At 43.8% G+C, this 20,180-nt stretch overlaps 1 protein-coding gene across 1 annotated transcript in view; it reads left to right on the plus strand.

Moving 5' to 3' along the window:
* Nucleotides 1-19,617, plus strand: part of FBXO30 (F-box protein 30) — a 29,708-nt gene extending 10,091 nt beyond the window's left edge. The window contains exon 2 of the mRNA XM_075339441.1: nucleotides 17,410-19,617. Within this exon, the coding sequence (XP_075195556.1) occupies nucleotides 17,410-17,613 (204 nt within the window). The 3' untranslated portion in view covers nucleotides 17,614-19,617. The remainder of the gene's footprint in view (nucleotides 1-17,409) is intronic.
* The last annotated feature ends 563 nt before the right edge of the window (nucleotides 19,618-20,180 follow it).

Here is a 20,180-nt window from a genome sequence, read left to right on the forward strand (position 1 = left end):
AGGATCCGGTGACTTGCAGTATTTTGACGCAGCTCAAAAACGCTACAAGTAGCGTTTTTGAAACATGTTAAAAAACTGCAAGTCACCGGATCCGCACTATAACGCATGCAAACGCAGGTGAACGGATGTTAACGCGAGTCCATTGCAAATGCATTGAAATGAAAACGCATTTGCACTGGATCCGTACTTCCGCTAAAATAACGTTTTCAACGGATGTTAAAAAGACGTAGTGTGAAACCAGCCTAAGGGTGTAGAACTTATAGCTCTTTAAAGAGGGTGTCCACTACTGTCCTTTAGTATAGTTCATCAATGTCTGATCAGCTGAGGTCCAACACCGTTCAGCCGTCCTTGGTGCCATGGGTTGGAGCAGGCAACCTGAAATATTCAATTCCGTAGCAACCCCATCAACTGATAATGGCCATGGCAGGGTTATGCACATGTGCCTACCATTCAAATAAATAGAAGGCGGATGTGCAGTATCCGGCCACGGATGCTATCAGAAAGCAGGGCAGCTCCCGAACTGAACATTTCTGGCAGCACAGAGAACAGCTGATTGGTGGGGGAGTTGTGGGAGTCGGACTCCCAGCCGATCAGACATTGATGACTTATACGAAGAATAGGCCATGAATGTAAAAGTAGTAGATACCCTCTTTTAATATGTAGCTGCCTCTTTTTCAAGGAACCAAAAGTAATTGGACAATTATCTCAAAACCTCTTCAATGGGCTATTCCCTCAATAATCCATCAACTAAGCCGGTAAAAGGTCTAGAGCTGATTCCATTTGTGGCTTATGCATTTGGAATATGTCGCTGTCAAAGAACCTATCAATGGAAGATTGAATAATTAGGGTGCAAAAAAGAAATTAGAAAGCAGAAATATTAGGAGTGGCTACATCAACAATTTAAACAGCACATTGGTGAGCATGGGAACTCAAAAAGGGCCTATATATCCACAAAAGACAACGGTAGTGGTTGTTCCCAGAATCCTTTCCATGATTAAGAACAACCCTTCACAACAGCCTCTGAAAGGAAGAACACTCTCAAGGTGGTAGTTGTTTTAGTATCTGTCTACCATAAAGAGAAGACTTCATGAAAGAAAATAGAGGATTCACCACAATGTGCAAACAATTAATCCACTTTAAAAATAGACCAGATTAGACTATGTAAAATAAAAAAAATCTCATGAAGACATCCCAGTTCTGGAAAAGCATTTTTTTTTTTTCAACATATGTAACGAAGATCAACCTGTACCAGAATGATGGGAAGAAGAAAGTATGGAGAAGGCATGGAACGACTCATGATCCAAAGCACACCACATCCTCTGTAAAACATGGTGGAAAAGCAGTGTGATATGGGCATGCATGGTTTCTAACGGAGCTGGGTCACTAGTGTTTGATGTGACTGAAGACAGAAGCAGCTGGATGAATTCTGAAGTGTACAGGGCTATATTTTCTGCTTGGATTCAACCAAATGCAAGATTGATTGGATGGTGCTTCACAGTACAGATGAACAATTACCCAAAACATATATTGCTAAAGCTAACCAGGAGTTTTTAAGGCAAGAAGTGTAATATTCTGGTCAATCACAAGATCTTAAAACCATTGGGCTGCATTAGACATGCTGGAAAAAAAAAAAAAAAAAACAAAACTTAAGACAGACCCAGAAACAAGCAACCATTGAAGTCCACTGCAGTAAAAGTCAGCAAATCATCACAAAGGAGGAAACCTAGCATTTGGTGACATCCATGGCTTCTAGACTTCAGGCAGTCATTGCCAGCAAATAATTCTTTGCAAACCTATTTAAAAATGAACATTTTTAGTTTTATGGTAAATTTGTCCTATCACTTTTGTGCCCCTGAAATGAGGAGGCTTTGTAGAAAAATGGTTGCAATTCCTAAACACTTCACAGAATATTTTTGTTCAACCCCTTTTAATTAAACCTGAAAGTCAACACTTCAATTACATTTGTTTCATTTTAAGTAAAAAATAATGGTAGGCCGAGCCCAAATAACGATTTGGTCACTGTCCAAATATTTCTGGACATAACTGTATGCATGTAATATATAATATGTACACAGCAGGTGAAATAAACCTTGAACGTATCATTTATTTTTAAGTAAACTTATTTGTAAGGTTGCTGTTAACGTGAATTTCTCTCCAGATGTCTGCAACAATCCATCCAATCCACACAGGCAAATCAAACCACAGATGTTCGAAATGACACAGAGAAAAAGTATGGAATACCTGAAGAGAGGTACAAAAATCCATGGAAAGTTACAACAGCAGCTGAAATCTCAGTAACTAGAAAGCAATTCTGCCCCTAAGTGAAAAATATCTGCTGGTTCAACTGATTTAGGTCTATTAAAAGGTGTCTCATTATTAAGGTGCCACACAAGAAACCGCTCATGATGGGTAAAACCAGTGAGCTGTCTCAAGACCTTCCCAAGCTTATTGTTGCAAAACCTACCAATGGAATTGGTTATAGAAGAATGTCTAAACTACTGAACGTTCTGGTGAGCACTGTTGGGGCCATATTCCCAAAGTGGACAGAACATAATTTCAAAATGAACCGGCCACTACCAGGTGCTCCCAACAAGATTTCAGGCAAGGAGTGAAAAGTATTATCTGAAGAGTTGGCCAAGGACAACCTGTGGAGAGCTACAGAAAGACATGGAATCGGCAGGTACAATTATTGCAAAGAAAACAAGTGGTGCATGCACTCAGCCTCCCATGGCTTGTATGTACCCTCGCCACACAAGACTCCATTGCTGAACAAAAAGCATGTTCAAGCTTTTAAAGTTGGCCCAACAACATTTAGACAAGCCTGTGAAATAATGGGGCACTAGTCTGGTCAAATAGGACAAAAATGTAACTACTTTTTTTTTTTCTTTTTCAAAATACACACCATGTTTGGAGGCAAAAAACATCATAGTTTGAAGGTGGGAACATCAGTAGTGCTTTGTGGGTGTTTTTTTGTTTTTGTTTTTTTTTTGTTTTTTTTTTTGTAAAGCAAACTGCTCTGGCAAAGTCCCTATCACTGAAGAAAGGCTGGATGGACAAATGTACCGAAATATTCTTGTTTAAAATGTGCTGCCATCTACCAGGATAAGGTTGACACAAGGTGGTCATTTTGGTAAGACAATAGTTCCAAAAACACAGCCAAGGAAACTCTCAATTGGCTGCTCCATTCTAGCAGCTTGGTTTCAGAAAAAGAGAAAATCACCTAAATTCAATAGCACAGTTATGGAAGGAACTGAAGCTCACAGGTCATGGAACGAGTCCACGGGACCTTTTTATGACTTCAAGAGTGTGTAAGAATGGGACAGAATCACACTTGAGCAAAGCATACGACTAGTTTCATACAGGTGGCATCAGGAAGTTATCATCACCAACAAAGGCTTTTAAATTTCAGCAAGCATGTTAAATACTTTTTTTCCATTTGTCATTGTTACTCATGACTTACCGTATTTTTCGGACCATAAGACGTACTTTTTTCCCCCAAATGTTGGGGGAAAGTGGGGGGGTGCATCTGAATGTGGCTGCGGGGAATGAGGGTGCTGCGGTGGAGCGGGTCATCAAGGGCACGAGCAGGCTGTAGCAGCCTGCCGTGACCACGTGGACCCGCTCATTTAATATGCACACCCATCCCCCGCCCATCATCCCTCAGCCCTGAAGCCGGCATTGACAGGAGGGTGGGATGATGGGCGGGGGATAAACAGCCGGCCCGCATGATCACCCCTGGCAACTACGGCCTGGAGTGATCATGTGCGGCTGTATTCACTGCCCCCCGTGCATCATCAGCGCGGGGAGCAGTGAATCAGTGTACAGTACTCACCGTTCCCCTGCAGCATCGCTCGTTCTCCCATCTGTCAGCGGCATCGCCGCTGAGAGGAGCCGTCCCAGTTACCCTGCTGCATCACGATCATCTCCTGTGTCTGTGCCGTCAGCTGGGTGGAGACTAGCTGCGCGCACAGCGATGACGTCATCGCTGTGCGCACGTGTCCACACGCAGCCGCCCGCCCGGCACAGACACTGGAGATGATCGCGATGCAGCAGGGTAATGGGGACGGCTCCTCTCAGCGGCGCTGCCGCTGACAGACGAGAGGACAAGCGATGCTGCAGGAGAACGGGGACGGCTCCACTCAGCGCCGCTGCCGCTGACACAGACCGGAGGACGAGCGATGCTGCAGGGAGTGAGGTGAGCTGAGTATGAACGTTTTATTTTTTTTTTTTATGTGCCACAGGATGCGGCCATACACCAGGATGGGGGTATAATATGAGCAGGATGGGGTCATCTGAGCAGGATGGGGGTATAATATGAGCAGGATGGGGTCATCTGAGCAGGATGGGGTCATCTGAGCAGGATGGGGTCATCTGAGCAGGATGGGGTCATCTGAGCAGGATGGGGGTCATCTGAGCAGGATGGGGGTCATCTGAGCAGGATGGGGGTCATCTGAGCAGGATGGGGGTCATCTGAGCAGGATGGGGTCATCTGAGCAGGATGGGGTCATCTGAGGAGGATGGGGTCATCTGAGGAGGATGGGTTATATAGCAGGATGCGGCCATATGCCAGTATATAGCAGGATGCGGCCATATGGCAGGATGACAGTATATAGCAGGATGAGGGACATATACTGTATATACAAGGCAGGAGGATCATTACCAGGATGCGGCACCTTAGTAGAGAATTTGGGGACATTACCCCCATAACAGTGTCAGCAGCAGATCCTCGCCCCATAACTGTGTGTCATGTGAGATGAAGTCCAGCGCGTTTCGACCGTATTACACGGTCTTGACATGACTAAGACCATGTAATACGGTCGAAACGTGTCGCTAGTCATTCTTCCCCTGCCCAGGGGCTGTCTGTACCTACCTCTATATGTGTGCACATGGAATAAACCATATGGAAATTTATATTGAAGATTGCCTTCTTTCCTGCGCTGGATTTCATCTCACATGCTTGCATCTGCCCGGCCGCTTGTCCGTGCTGCAGAGAGAGGGCCTGGAGACTTGCAGTGGGTGAGCTGAATTCCTTTGTCATTCATTATAACTGTGTGTCATGACCACATTTTTTTGTTTAAAATTTTATTTTACTATTTTCCTCCCCTAAAACCAGGGTGCGTCTTATAGTCCGGTGCGTCTTATAGTCCGAAAAATACGGTAATTTATTGACATCCATGTATTTTTTTTTTCTGAGTGGTTTGGATGGGTTGTTACCGACAACTGTTGAGAAAATTGTCAATAGCACCCCGATAAATAGATATCTAATATTACATATTGGCACCCTTAAAATTGTTCCAGAAAATTATTGCAATTACACGTGTTTTGTCAAACAGAAATTTTTCCTTTTTGTGTGTAATGAAATAACACGTAAGACAAATTGAACACTTCACACAACTCCAAAAAATGGTCCTGACAAAATTGTTGGTACTTTGTTAATGGAGGGTTCCGATATTGTCAGCTTTTGACTAATAATGCATTTAATTAATACTTTAATAACGTATTCCTGTTCCTATTGCTATGTATTTGAATGGCGACTGTGACCAAACCGTATAATAGAGTATTTATTATACACACCAAAAACTGAGTTCTACGAAACACCAATAATGGCACACAATAAAACCCACAATTGCCTAATATTTTCCACCCACATTAACTAAAACACATAGTCGTCTACCCCACCTAAACTAGCTATTCTTAGATATGAAATCAAAGAATTCATAGCAGTGCAGCTACAAGTGTGTAAGGCTAAGGTGGGGGAAGGCTATGGTTTAGTCAGGGGTGAGGGTTAATGCAGGGGTCCCAGAGGTTACTTAGCCCAGTATGCTTGTCATGATTCCAGTTAAGGCAAGAAAGTGCATACGTCCAGTGCTAGTCTTTTAAACCCAGCAGAAACTGAGGAGGAGGATTAAGTCAAGTCGTATTTTCCCCACCCACTGACCAAGACTCGTTCCACCCCCCCCATCCCCTTCCTGTCCTGGCTAAGGGCTAAGATGTATAGTCCTCTGTGATGTCTCACCCAGAGAAGCAGGCTCAAGCACAAAATGATGAGATGTTTTAATGGATCTGGATTTGGAGTACAGGTTTTTGGAATGACCAGTAGAACTGGGTGGGACTGGTCATTCCATACCTCCTATCCAGGCTTTGCAGCTCATTTAAAAGGCAGTTGAGCTGCCTCAGAAGGGGTCTGTGTGGGCAGGTGGAAAGATCTGTTGTGTTGGTCAGTCCTGACCAGAGTTGGACTAAGTCCAATGTGATGTGAACAACTAAGCCAAGTTGCAGTAAGGACTATTTCTGTTTTTATGCCAGAAGGCTGAACATTTTGTTTGTGTTGGAAGTTTTGGACAAAGATACCTTGAACCGGTGTGAACTCTACCGTATGCCAATGAAAGCAAATCCTTACAATTGGTGTTGAACTGTGAGCAGAAATCCCAAGGAGCACAGGTGACTGTTGTATAAAGACATAGTCCTGGCTGAAGGCAGCCTCAGCTGTTAATGCTTGGTCTGAAGCCATGGAGGAGCTAATCACTCAGCTGGTCCAGGCCAACATAAGCTCCTGAAGCAACCGTTCCGGCTGCAGGAGCAACAGATGCAAAAGGAGCAGCAGATGACTCTCCTGACAGAAACTATGCGAGTCAAGGTAGGCTCACTCCCTCCATGCCAAAGCGATGAGACCCAGGTGAGGAAAACCATAAGAGGGGTTTTGCAGTAGATGGCTACAGGGGATGTCTAGGTGTTCCTGACAGTGTCCTAGAGAGTGGCAGACAGGGAGAGACTGCCTCCAGAACAGTTAGCGGAGGTTCTGGTGCCATGTTTGTCTGGGGAACCACAGAAGGCTTACTATGACTCTATCCTTCAGGACGCCAATGAATATGGCAAACTCAAGGCAGAGATCTTGGCTTGGATGTGCGTAACCCTGCCAGTCAGGGCACAACAAATTGCATCAAAGGGGTTATCACAGGGATTAGCCTCCCCTGTCTGAGGTTTGGTCTCCTGCAGCCATGGAGAGTGTGCTAATGGATCAGTTTATCCACTCTTCCGAGTTCGGTTCAATCCTGGGTTACCCAGGGAGATGCAGATAACCTGGTGGGCCTAGTGGAGAGGTACAGGGACCTTTGAGAATTCCCTGGGTCATCAAGCCCCAGGGTAAGATCATCTTCTTGGGGATTCACAAAGAGGAGCTGACACCCAAAAGAAGGGGACTAAATGCACATCTGTGGAACGTCAACTCGCTGTCTTGCTAAATTCTACTAAAAAGGGGCCTGAAAGCCCGTACTTACGAAGCGCTCACTGATATCCTAATCAGGCACGAATACTAATATTCTTTATAGCAAGATACTATTTATTTTAATAGCACATGAATAGTTAATGATACATAGGCATTTAGAACTATAGTCATAGAATCTTATACAATAACAGAAATATGCATCAACATTACCGTTTGTTGTAGCAATCCTTTCACATCGGAGGGAACTCGAGTTAATGATAAGGAAATAACATGGCATCTTGCATCACAGGAGCAGTGCGTACACTTCAATGTCCTGGAAGGTTTCCTTTAACATTAAGCGAGTCCGGTGTAATTTTATAGGAAAACTTTGTAGGTTGTGTTTAAATGGTCACCAGCATGTGACAGCTGAGTCATGTTCATGTAACTTGACCACAAACTGCTGTGGGCACCAGCAGCTTCCTGCACATTTACTTGTACATCCTGCCAGTTGACAACTGACCGACCACAGTTGACCATAGTGTTAGTGAAATATTGTAATGAGCCGTAAATTTCATATGCAAGCTTCCTTAAACCTGTCTTTAAGCCAACCACAAGTTTCCGGTAAGTGGAACTGTAAATGTGACTTCCTCATTATCTTATTCTTTGGTCATAGTGAAATTGGTTATCCAAAGGACATCTCTTTGATACTGAATTATTGATAGGTCAAATAATATCTGGGATCACTCCTATCTTTTGATTATGATCCCTATCTAATCACACATTCTTTCAGTCATATCACATTGGTATCACACTCGCAAAAGGCATCATTCGCTGACACGTAGTTTATAGAGCATGAGGCGCTCACAGAGCCCCAGGTGTGGGTCAACTTGAAGCCTTCATCGAATCCCAGAAGCCTGGTGTGAGGTGATCTCGAAGGAGGTGCAACGGATGCTGACGCTGGGAGTCCTCAAAGAATCCAAGAGTAGCTGATGCAGTACTTTTAGTGTTGGTACCAAAGTGAAATGGTGAATGGCGGTTCTGTAACAATTACAGGAAGCTGAATGCAGTTTCAAAGTCTGATGCCTTCCAGATGCCCCTCAAAGATGAGCTTATTGAACGGGTTGGACCAGCTCTGTACAAGTAAATTAAAAGAGAAAAAAAGGGAACCAGCATGATCTGAAATTGGCATGCATCATATAAAAAGTGAAAATTCACAAATTTATTCCAACTGTACTATAATAAAAAAATGAGATTTTTAGCAAATAATTGATCAATTTTTTGAGCCACCCCTGCCAGCGTCACGGCAAATCTCAATAGGGGGGTCCTACTCTACATTCTGTATTTCATGTGCCATGCGGCCTCCCAGATAAAGTTAAAAGCAGAACCATAATGGAGCACACATACCTGCAACCTGTATATAGCCGCTTCCATGTTGCAAAAAAGGCACTTGTGGATAGAGACCAGCCCAGGTCCCAGCATGTGGAGCAAGCCCTACACATACCAGGACTATATCAGAACTGATCCTCCCAGTGTCAAACAGCAACCATTGATAAAGGCGGACCAGATCCAAGAATGGTGCTTAATTAGCATTGCCTGTGGAAAGGGGTGAGGTAACTGAGTCTGAACAGCTACCAACAGGAGGAATATATTGCAAACCAAAATCAGGCGTGCATGGTATGGTGTTGGTCAGACACCAGATTTGTAGCATAACTACGGTCAAAACAGAGAAAAAAAGGGAACCAGCATGATCTGAAATTGGCATGCATCATATAAAAAGTGAAAATTCACAAATTTATTCCAACTGTACTATAATAAAAAAATGAGATTTTTAGCAAATAATTGATCAATTTTTTGAGCCACCCCTGCCAGCGTCACGGCAAATCTCAATAGGGGGGTCCTACTCTACATTCTGTATTTCATGTGCCATGCGGCCTCCCAGATAAAGTTAAAAGCAGAACCATAATGGAGCACACATACCTGCAACCTGTATATAGCCGCTTCCATGTTGCAAAAAAGGCACTTGTGGATAGAGACCAGCCCAGGTCCCAGCATGTGGAGCAAGCCCTACACATACCAGGACTATATCAGAACTGATCCTCCCAGTGTCAAACAGCAACCATTGATAAAGGCGGACCAGATCCAAGAATGGTGCTTAATTAGCATTGCCTGTGGAAAGGGGTGAGGTAACTGAGTCTGAACAGCTACCAACAGGAGGAATATATTGCAAACCAAAATCAGGCGTGCATGGTATGGTGTTGGTCAGACACCAGATTTGTAGCATAACTACGGTCAAAACAGAGAAAAAAAGGGAACCAGCATGATCTGAAATTGGCATGCATCATATAAAAAGTGAAAATTCACAAATTTATTCCAACTGTACTATAATAAAAAAATGAGATTTTTAGCAAATAATTGATCAATTTTTTGAGCCACCCCTGCCAGCGTCACGGCAAATCTCAATAGGGGGGTCCTACTCTACATTCTGTATTTCATGTGCCATGCGGCCTCCCAGATAAAGTTAAAAGCAGAACCATAATGGAGCACACATACCTGCAACCTGTATATAGCCGCTTCCATGTTGCAAAAAAGGCACTTGTGGATAGAGACCAGCCCAGGTCCCAGCATGTGGAGCAAGCCCTACACATACCAGGACTATATCAGAACTGATCCTCCCAGTGTCAAACAGCAACCATTGATAAAGGCGGACCAGATCCAAGAATGGTGCTTAATTAGCATTGCCTGTGGAAAGGGGTGAGGTAACTGAGTCTGAACAGCTACCAACAGGAGGAATATATTGCAAACCAAAATCAGGCGTGCATGGTATGGTGTTGGTCAGACACCAGATTTGTAGCATAACTACGGTCAAAACAGAGAAAAAAAGGGAACCAGCATGATCTGAAATTGGCATGCATCATATAAAAAGTGAAAATTCACAAATTTATTCCAACTGTACTATAATAAAAAAATGAGATTTTTAGCAAATAATTGATCAATTTTTTGAGCCACCCCTGCCAGCGTCACGGCAAATCTCAATAGGGGGGTCCTACTCTACATTCTGTATTTCATGTGCCATGCGGCCTCCCAGATAAAGTTAAAAGCAGAACCATAATGGAGCACACATACCTGCAACCTGTATATAGCCGCTTCCATGTTGCAAAAAAGGCACTTGTGGATAGAGACCAGCCCAGGTCCCAGCATGTGGAGCAAGCCCTACACATACCAGGACTATATCAGAACTGATCCTCCCAGTGTCAAACAGCAACCATTGATAAAGGCGGACCAGATCCAAGAATGGTGCTTAATTAGCATTGCCTGTGGAAAGGGGTGAGGTAACTGAGTCTGAACAGCTACCAACAGGAGGAATATATTGCAAACCAAAATCAGGCGTGCATGGTATGGTGTTGGTCAGACACCAGATTTGTAGCATAACTACGGTCAAAACAGAGAAAAAAAGGGAACCAGCATGATCTGAAATTGGCATGCATCATATAAAAAGTGAAAATTCACAAATTTATTCCAACTGTACTATAATAAAAAAATGAGATTTTTAGCAAATAATTGATCAATTTTTTGAGCCACCCCTGCCAGCGTCACGGCAAATCTCAATAGGGGGGTCCTACTCTACATTCTGTATTTCATGTGCCATGCGGCCTCCCAGATAAAGTTAAAAGCAGAACCATAATGGAGCACACATACCTGCAACCTGTATGTAGCCGCTTCCATGTTGCAAAAAAGGCACTTGTGGATAGAGACCAGCCCAGGTCCCAGCATGTGGAGCAAGCCCTACACATACCAGGACTATATCAGAACTGATCCTCCCAGTGTCAAACAGCAACCATTGATAAAGGCGGACCAGATCCAAGAATGGTGCTTAATTAGCATTGCCTGTGGAAAGGGGTGAGGTAACTGAGTCTGAACAGCTACCAACAGGAGGAATATATTGCAAACCAAAATCAGGCGTGCATGGTATGGTGTTGGTCAGACACCAGATTTGTAGCATAACTACGGTCAAAACAGAGAAAAAAAGGGAACCAGCATGATCTGTGACGTTGGCAGGGGTGGCTCAAAAAATTGATCAATTATTTGCTAAAAATCTCATTTTTTTTTTTATTGTAGTACAGTTGGAATAAATCTGTGAATTTTCACTTTTTATATGATGCATGCCAATTTCAGATCGTGCTGGCTCCCCTCTCTCTCTGTTTGGTCGTAGTTATGCTACAAATTCTGGTGGCCGGTCACCACCATGCCATGCACGCCTGATTTTGGTTTGCTATGTATTCCTCCTGTTGGTAGCTGTTCAGATTCAGTTACCTCACCCCTTTCCACAGGCAATGCTAATTAAGCACCATCTTGGATCTGGTCCGCCTTTATCAATGGTTGCTGGTTGGCACTGGGAGGATCAGTTCTGATATAGTCCTGGTATGGTGCAGAGCTTGCTCCACATGCTGGGACCTGGGCTGGTCTCTATCCACAAGTGCCTTTTTTGCAACATAGAAGCGGTTATATACAGGTTACAGGTATGTGTGCTCTATTATGGTTCTGCTTTTAACTTTATCTAGGAGGCCGCATGGCACATGAAATACAGAATGTAGAGTAGGACCCCCCTATTGAGATTTGCCGTGACGTTGGCAGGGGTGGCTCAAAAAATTGATCAATTATTTGCTAAAAATCTCATTTTTTTTTATTGTAGTACAGTTGGAATAAATCTGTGAATTTTCACTTTTTATATGATGCATGCCAATTTCAGATCGTGCTGGCTCCCCTCTCTCCAAGTAAATTAAAAGGCAGCTGAGCTGCCTCAGAAGGGACCTGTGTGGACAGGTGGAAAGACCTGCTATGCTGGTCACTCCTGACAAATCCCATGTGATCCGAACGGCTGAGCCAAATTACTGTATGGACCATCTCTGCTTTGTTTCTGCGTTATGCCAGAAGAGTGATCATTTGTCTTTGGTGGACTTATGACTGTCATTAAATCTGCTGGCTTGGACAAAGATATCTTGAGCCTGTGTGAACGCTACCATATGCCAAGGAGTGCAAATCCCTAATATTTGGTTGTTCACCCTTTGGAATAACTAATCAATCGCTTCCTATAACAATCGACAAGCGTCTTGCACCTCTTAAGTGGAATTTTTCACCACTTCTTCTTTTTTTTTTTTTTTTTTTTGGCAAATTGCTCCCGATCGCTCACATTTGAAGGGTGCCTTCTCCCAGTCCCAACGGCAAGTTTAAGATCTCTGCACAGGTGTTCCGTGTTTTCAGTTCTCTTCCTCCCTTTCTGTTCTCCAAGCTTAGTGTGGTACACAGAAAGCAAAACTTGAGTCAACTTCTCCCCTCTTTATCTGGTTTCAGGGGTGATTTTCATATTGCCCACACTGTTTACTTGCCGTAAATTTGAAAGCGCATCTCAAACGTGAAACAGAGTTGTGTGCTAATAACTTTGTCCAGCTCATTTTGGGGGTTTTGAGTGAGATTTTGACCAATTTGCTTTTTTTTTTTTTTATTTGTCTCACTTCCTTGTGTGTAATGGAACATGTGTAATGGCAATGATATTCTGGGAGAATTTTATTCAATACAGGACTAATTTTGTTACTGCGTCTTGTGTCCAGCTACATTGTAAACAAATGTAAAGGACAAACTGTTCAACATTACATACCCACCCTGGATATAATTCGGCTCATTGAGCTCGGTGGCTCTGTGGTAGGGGCTTGTGAATGCCATTTTTCCTGTGCTACACATAGATGAGAACAGACTTGCACTGATGGATAACCTGTTTGATCCGGCTTTAGGCAGGGTCTAGATTCTGTTACATTGCAAGGATGAGGGCCATTTCAGGCTTTCATTAAGACCTAGTGACGCCATGCAATCTCATCAGTGGCGCCAATAGGCTTTATGGAACGCTCCTGCATTCAGTAAAGCCACTTGGGGTAAAGCTGTCTGTATTGAGCCCTGAATCTAAACTCCCAGTTGCTCCTTTTGCAGCAGGGTGAAGCGGCACTACTCGCTCCCCTGCAGTCCCTGCTGCCTGAACTAAGCTTATTTAACCCCTTCGCTACCTTTTGACGTATATTTACGTCAAAGGTCATGTCCCTGCCTTTTGATGCGGGCTTACACTCTGAATCTGTGTCTTTACCTGATCTGATCAGTCAAGATGTGCCTCTTAAAGGGGTTTTGTCAGATTTTTGCCACCTAATCTGAGAGCAGCATCACGTAGGGACAGAGATACTGAATCCAGCGGTGTCACTTACTGGGTTGCTTAGTGTAGTTTAATCTGCAGTAGATTATCATTAGAGTACTACTTTGCATGCTGCCAAGTAGTGCAGCATATTCACGAGCTCTGTATAACTGCTCAATCTGCAGCAGAGAAAATATTGATTTAAAAAGATTTTATCACAATGACAGCGAACAGCTCAGTAAGTAACACATCGCTGGAAACTGTCTCTACTTTATGCTGCTCTCAGATGGGCTAGCAAAAACCTGCTGACTGCCTTTAAAGCTATGTGCCCATGGGAGTTTGTACCTGCGGATATATCCGCAGGTACATTTGCAGGTTTCCCGCAGCTGCTCGCCAGAATCCGCAGCTATTTTTAGCTGCGGCAGTACAGCGAAATAGCTGCGGTAAACCTGCGGAATTCGTGTGGCTTACCTGCGGAAGTCCCGGCCTCTATCTCCATAGTGAAGGGCCTGGATTTCCGCAGGTAATGACGCAGAAATAATTGACATGCAGTTATATGCGGCTACGGGACATCTGCAGTATATTCCGCAGCCGCACATATCCGTAGCATGAACACAGCACTCACCATGTCCCATAGGATAACATGGGGAGTGTCTGTGCATGCTGAAACCTGCAGCTTTATCTGGAAAATCCAGAAAATCTGCGGATTTTCCACAGCTAAATCCGCAGGTTTAATCTCCCGTGGGCACATAGCCTAAGGCTATGTGTCCACGGTAGAATGTACCTGCGGATTTTTCTGCATGAAAATCCGCGACTTTCGCGGCAAATCCGCACCTTATTTGTGCCGCGGATTTGCCATGGATTTACCGCGAATTTGCCGCGGATTTTGATGCGTATTTTTTTTTTTTCCCCCCCATTCTATACCCAAAATCCGCACCAAAATCCGCAACAATAATTGACATGCTGCAGATTTTTCCGGATCAAAATCCGCGGCAAATCTGCCGCGGAAATATCCGCAGCATGGACACAGCATTTCCAAAATGCCATTGAAATGGCTTGGAAGTGCCGCTGCTGCAGATTTTCGGAAAATCCGCGGCAAGATCCGCGGCAAAATCCGCAGCGTGGGCACATAGCCTAACAGCTGCAGGTAGATCGGAGATCTGTCCGCAGCACTTTACCAGTTAAATCCCACTGTCACTCGGACAGTGGGATTTAACACGTGCCGGCGGGCAATAAGTCATTCCATGCCCCCTATTAGTGCTCCTGTAATGTGATAGCTGGGCGCTGATGGCTTGTCATGACAGCCGTGGCTCAACTGATGACTCCTGTGTTTGTCATGACGCTCTTCCTATGAACTTCGGCTGAAAGATCGTCATTTGTGCTGTGCAAAGCAATGCTGATGCACTGCGATGTGTGAGCACGGATGTCCAGATAATCGCAGCTTCAAGTCACCTAAGAGGACTAGTAAGTATGATAAAAAGTGTGTGTGTGGGGGGGGAAATAAATATATATAATATATAAATATCTCTCATATTGTGTTTATAGGGATTATCCTTAAGGAAACGTATGTTGGGGGTAAGTTCCCCCCCCCTCCCAAAAAAAAGGCAGGGCCTCCCCCAGGAGGACCCTACTTGCCAGACCACGGATGTCTGCGTAGCTCCCAGGTCCTCCTGGGATCCTCGGCGGTGCGCTCCCAGCTGGTATGCTCCACCAGAGGTCTTCCCCTGCTTCCGGTCGGTATGCACACACAGCAGATCGCACGCACTTTGTCAAAATATAACATAAAATAAATTAATCTAATTTGGTAAACAACGTAACAAGAAAAAAAAATTAAAAATTCAACATGCCAGAACTACGGGGTTTTTTTTTTTTGCTTTTTTTTTGTCCCCCGCAACATTCCAATAAATTACAATACAAAGACTCGACCAGAACACATTACCCAAAAATCATATCATAAAGCATTATTTTTTAATTATTATAAAAAAAAGCCCTCACACAGCCCCAAATCCTAAAAAAAATGAAAATGTTACGGGTATTGGAAATTGGCACAAAACAAATGCATATAATATATTTGTGTACAAATTTCAGAATTTTTTTATTTTATTTTTTTTCCCCACTTTTTTAAATTAAAAGCAACCTATACAAGTTTGGTATCTACATACTTGTAACTATCTGGAGAATCATATTGCCAGATCAGTTTTACCATATTGTGAATATGGTACATAAAAAAAAAAAAATTGTGGAATTGCTTTTTTTTTTTTTTTTTTTTTTTTTTTCCTTTGCAATTTTACCGCACTTGGAATTTTTTTAGTCTCCCAGCACAGTATGGTAAGCTTTAATAGCTGCTTTATAAAGTACAAAAACATGCCCTCATACGGCTATATTGACAGAAAAATAAAAAAAAAGTTATGGCTCTTGGAAAAGGGGGAGGTGGAAAAAACAAAGCTGAAAATGGCAAGGTCATAAATGTGTTGAAACCATAATTCCATTTACCGAAGTATTAATCATAAGGGGGATAGGCCGTGCTCAACGCCTATTACTTCTCACAAATGCATTATGATTAGGATTTTAAGACTGTGCCCACCCTGTGTTTTTATCATGGTTTTTCATACTTTTTTTTTGGGGGGTTTTTTTCTAGCACATTTTAATCCATACTGCAAGGAAAAACGCATCCCAGCTGAGAATCCTGAAATGGTGGCCCATGTTGCAGATTTTTTTTAACTTTGCAGATTTTGGTGCAGAAAAAAACCTGCACCAAACAATTGACATGTCTGTTATTTGTGTTTTTTTTAATGTGTTTTCCCTATCTCCTTGCATGAAAAAACACGCCCAAAAAGTGCCTTTTTCCTGCCAAAAGATGCAGTTTTATGTGCAGAAAAATCTGCAATGCGGGCACATACCCGAAAGGATCTGATCTTGATTGACTGTTATCATTGCCTGCCTGAGTTGCAGAGTGGATGGCTGAGAGTGGTACATGCCATTCTGCTGGTTGGGAGCAATCTATAACAGTGTTGTTAATAGTTTAAAAAATTGTTTAAAAGAACTGCGAGTCCTCAGTGGTTGATGCCTTTTTACATCAATTAAGGAATGTGTTCCTCAGACCATCCGGGGGCATCACAGCCCAGACCAGACTCTAATCAGGGGACAATAAAACTTTCACACTGCTTATCTATGAACTGCTGCAATATTTACTGCCACAACAGTTTGTCCTCTTGCCATACTGATAGTTCTGCTTCACATAACTTGTCTTATTTACTGCACTATTCTATGTCCTGTTATGTATAAGGCTATGTGCGCACGTTGCGTAATTAGATGCAGTTACGCTGCGCTTTGTAGCGCAGCGTAACTGCATGCGTCCTGCGTCCCCGGCATAATCTATGGAGATTGTGCAGGAGCCGTGCGCACGTGGCGTCTTAGACCGCAGCGCTTCGGCTGCTGCCTGAAGCGCGCGTTCTAAGAAGTGACATGTCACTTCTTCCGTGCGCTTTGCCGGCAGCTCCTGCTCTGTCTATGGCAGGAGCTGCATGCAGAGCGCACGTTCTTTGCCGGCACAATGCGCTTCAGAACGGAGCTTTTCAGCTGCGCTCTGAAGCGCACCTTTTAGGTGCGGTGCAGAGCACACACGTGCGCATATAGCCTAAATATGTGACTCTTCAGATTTTGTGCTATTCTAAGCCTGAAGGAGAGACCTGAGTAGTCTGGAAAGCTTGCTATTATTGCCATCTTTTCAGTTAGCCATTAAAGGTATCAACCACTGAGGCCTTCAGTTCTTTTAAACAATGTTTTATCTCTACTGGCTAACATGGTACAAAGATATATTTTACCTGTTAATAGTTTAGGCTGAAAACCCCAAGACACAAACCTAATGGAGCCAGTGTGGTAGCTGGAGAACGGGTGTTGAAGCCCATGACATGGGGACCTGCGGTTGGGTAAGCTCCAACAATCCACTCCTCCTTGGGTCACTAGCTCGGCAAACTGAAGCACCCTGTAATTGAATGCCTTGCCCAGACTCTAATGCTGCTCTGTTTTTCAGGTCTGGCGGTTCAGCACAGCGTTCTGCACAGTAAAGGAGTGGAAGTTTGCGGATATTGTGAGCATGGCTGACCATCTGAAGAAATGCAGCTACAATACAGTGGAGAAGAGAGAGGAGGCTGTTCCTTTGCCTTGTATGTGTGTGACCCGGGAACTGACAAAAGATGGCCGCTCGCTCCGCTCAGTCTTGAAACCTGTCCTCTAATAGGAGGCGAGCGGCCTCTCTACAAGCACCAACACTCTAGCACCAGTTTTAACGCTACCCGATCTCCTTTGACACTTTAATATTAAACTAAGACGCCACTATCACTGTATATAACTGGTTTTGGAAGTGATGTTTATTTTTTTATAAATTTATTAAAGAAATAGTTTAGGTGGAAGTGGTACAAAAAATGCCTTAAAATTTTTGGGACTTTGGACTTTACCTGATGTGTAAATGACAAGAACTTCCTCGTGGATGCCTGTCACGGTGTCCGGAGCACTTAACAATACTAACTTTTTTTTTTTTTTTTTTTTTTTCCTTCGTCCTGACCAAAAACAGAATGTACATGTAACTTCACGTCAGTTTAGTGTTGGTCAGCCCGCAGTCACCGAGCAGACGTACAAATCTCCCCTCGATCGGCGTTCAATCAGTACTGTACGTGGGATCCCTACTCAGCCGATCTTATAGTGCCATTAACCCTGTAGCTGCTGTCATACGACAGCCTATCTGGAAGTGATTGCGCTAGCACTTTATCTCAAGGTTCTGGCCGTCTGCAGCCCACGCTAGGGATCAAGTCCAGCTTCTTGTGGTGCAGCATATAGGAGTAAGGAGGACTTTGATCTGTTCCTTGGAGAATGTCTTCTGCATGTTTGGTCTTCAGTTGCACTCACTAATGTATTTATCTACAGTGGAATCCACTCGAGCCTTGGGTTGTACGGCATAGAGCACAGCGCACATCTACCATTTTAACATATAGCTTCTTTTACGTTTTTAACGTGTTTGTTTTAATGAATATTTAAGACTAAGATTATGAGATGGACTTTTAAGCCTCTTCTTTTTTTTGTTTTCCTTTTGGTTTTACTTATCATCTTTGTGAGATGAGACAAATCCATCTTCAATTATGCATTTGGGATACAGATTTTTATTTCTAAGCAGGTCTTCCATAGCTGAGCTTAACTCCAGTGCCTTCCAGGCAAAAAAAAAAGTGCTGGTTTTTTTTTTTTTTTCTTGTTTTTATTGGGTATAACACAGACCCCCCTAAAGGAGCTGTGGACATAGGTGGCGGAAAGTTGTACGGGGCGCAGATAAGGTTTGTATGCACTGAAGTTGCTTGTGTGGCTTCCTAGTTAGCAGTATTGGCCAAAGGACCAGAAGATTGTGTTTTGTATTTGAAAACGGTGGTTTAGGTAAAATTGTAATAATCGTCATTGTTCCAGTTTCTTTACTTTCAGTGCAACTGCTCCAAAAAAGTGTGAACACCTTGAGAGGGAGATTGTACAGTACTTGTGTATGTGTTTTTGGTTGCAAATTCATGAAACTTCGATTTAATTAAAAAGTATGCACCACATCGCTTTTAGGGGCTTTGTTTTCCTGAAAATTGCTGGATTAAAAATGAGGTAACTGAGAATGTATCAGTAAGATCAATCTGATGCTGAGCTTAAAGGGAACCTGTCAGGTGGTCCAATATACACCCAGAACCACGAGCAGTTCTGGGTGCATATTGCTAATCCCTGCCGAACTGTCCCTGTATACAGGCATAGATAGAGATCTGTAGTAAAAGTATTTCTAAAGATCTTTTATCATGTGCTAATGAGCGAGGGGACTAGTCCCCTGGGCGTTAGTTCCCCTGGCTAGTCGGCTCCATTAGCATATTGGTACACCCCTGTGGGCGTGATAACATGCTAATGAATGTGCAGCCTCAGAGGATGATCTCACTCACCTCTCCGCCGCAATCACCCCCTGACACTGGATTTCGGCTTCGTGTGCATGACCCCGGAGGTTCGGTCATGCACACTACTTCGGTTTGAAGCCAGGACGCGTACACACGGCTTCATAGTGCGCATGACCCGAACTCCGGGGTCATGCGCACCGAACCAAAATCCCCCATCGGATGCGATTGGAGAGGTGAGTGAGATCCTGTGACGCTGCATATACGTTAGCATGATAGCACACCCACAGGGGTGTACTAATATGCTAATAAAGCCAACTAGCCAGGGGAACTAACGCCCAGGGGACTAGTCCCCCTCTCTCATTAGCATACGGTAAAAGATCTTTAGAAGTAATTTTTCTAAAGATCTCGTTTATCTATGCTAGTGTATACAGGGACGGTTAGGCAGATATTACTAATATGGACCCAGAACTGCTCGTGATTCTGGGTGCATATTCCACCTGATAGGTTCCCTTTAACTTTGCTACTGTAAGACCAGGTTGACATGACCGTAGATTCTCCCATCCGATAGACTCAGGTTGATTTATGCTGATGACACTCTGATCAAGCTCTGATAAGAGTTTGAGCTAAGGGTACCTTCACACTTAGCGATGCAGCAGCGATCCGACCAGCGATCTGACCTGGTCAGGATCGCTGCTGCATCGCTACATGGTCGCTGGTGAGCTGTCAAACAGGCAGATCTCACCAGCGACCAGTGAACAGCCCCCAGCCAGCAGCGACGTGCAAGCGACGCTGCGCTTGCACGGAGCCGCCGTCTGGAAGCTGCGGAGACTGGTAACTAAGGTAAACATCGGGTATGGTTACCCGATGTTTACATTAGTTACCAGTGTGAGCAGGGAGC

Source organism: Anomaloglossus baeobatrachus, chromosome 3, assembly GCF_048569485.1.
Source record: "Anomaloglossus baeobatrachus isolate aAnoBae1 chromosome 3, aAnoBae1.hap1, whole genome shotgun sequence".
Lineage (NCBI taxonomy): Eukaryota > Metazoa > Chordata > Amphibia > Anura > Aromobatidae > Anomaloglossus > Anomaloglossus baeobatrachus.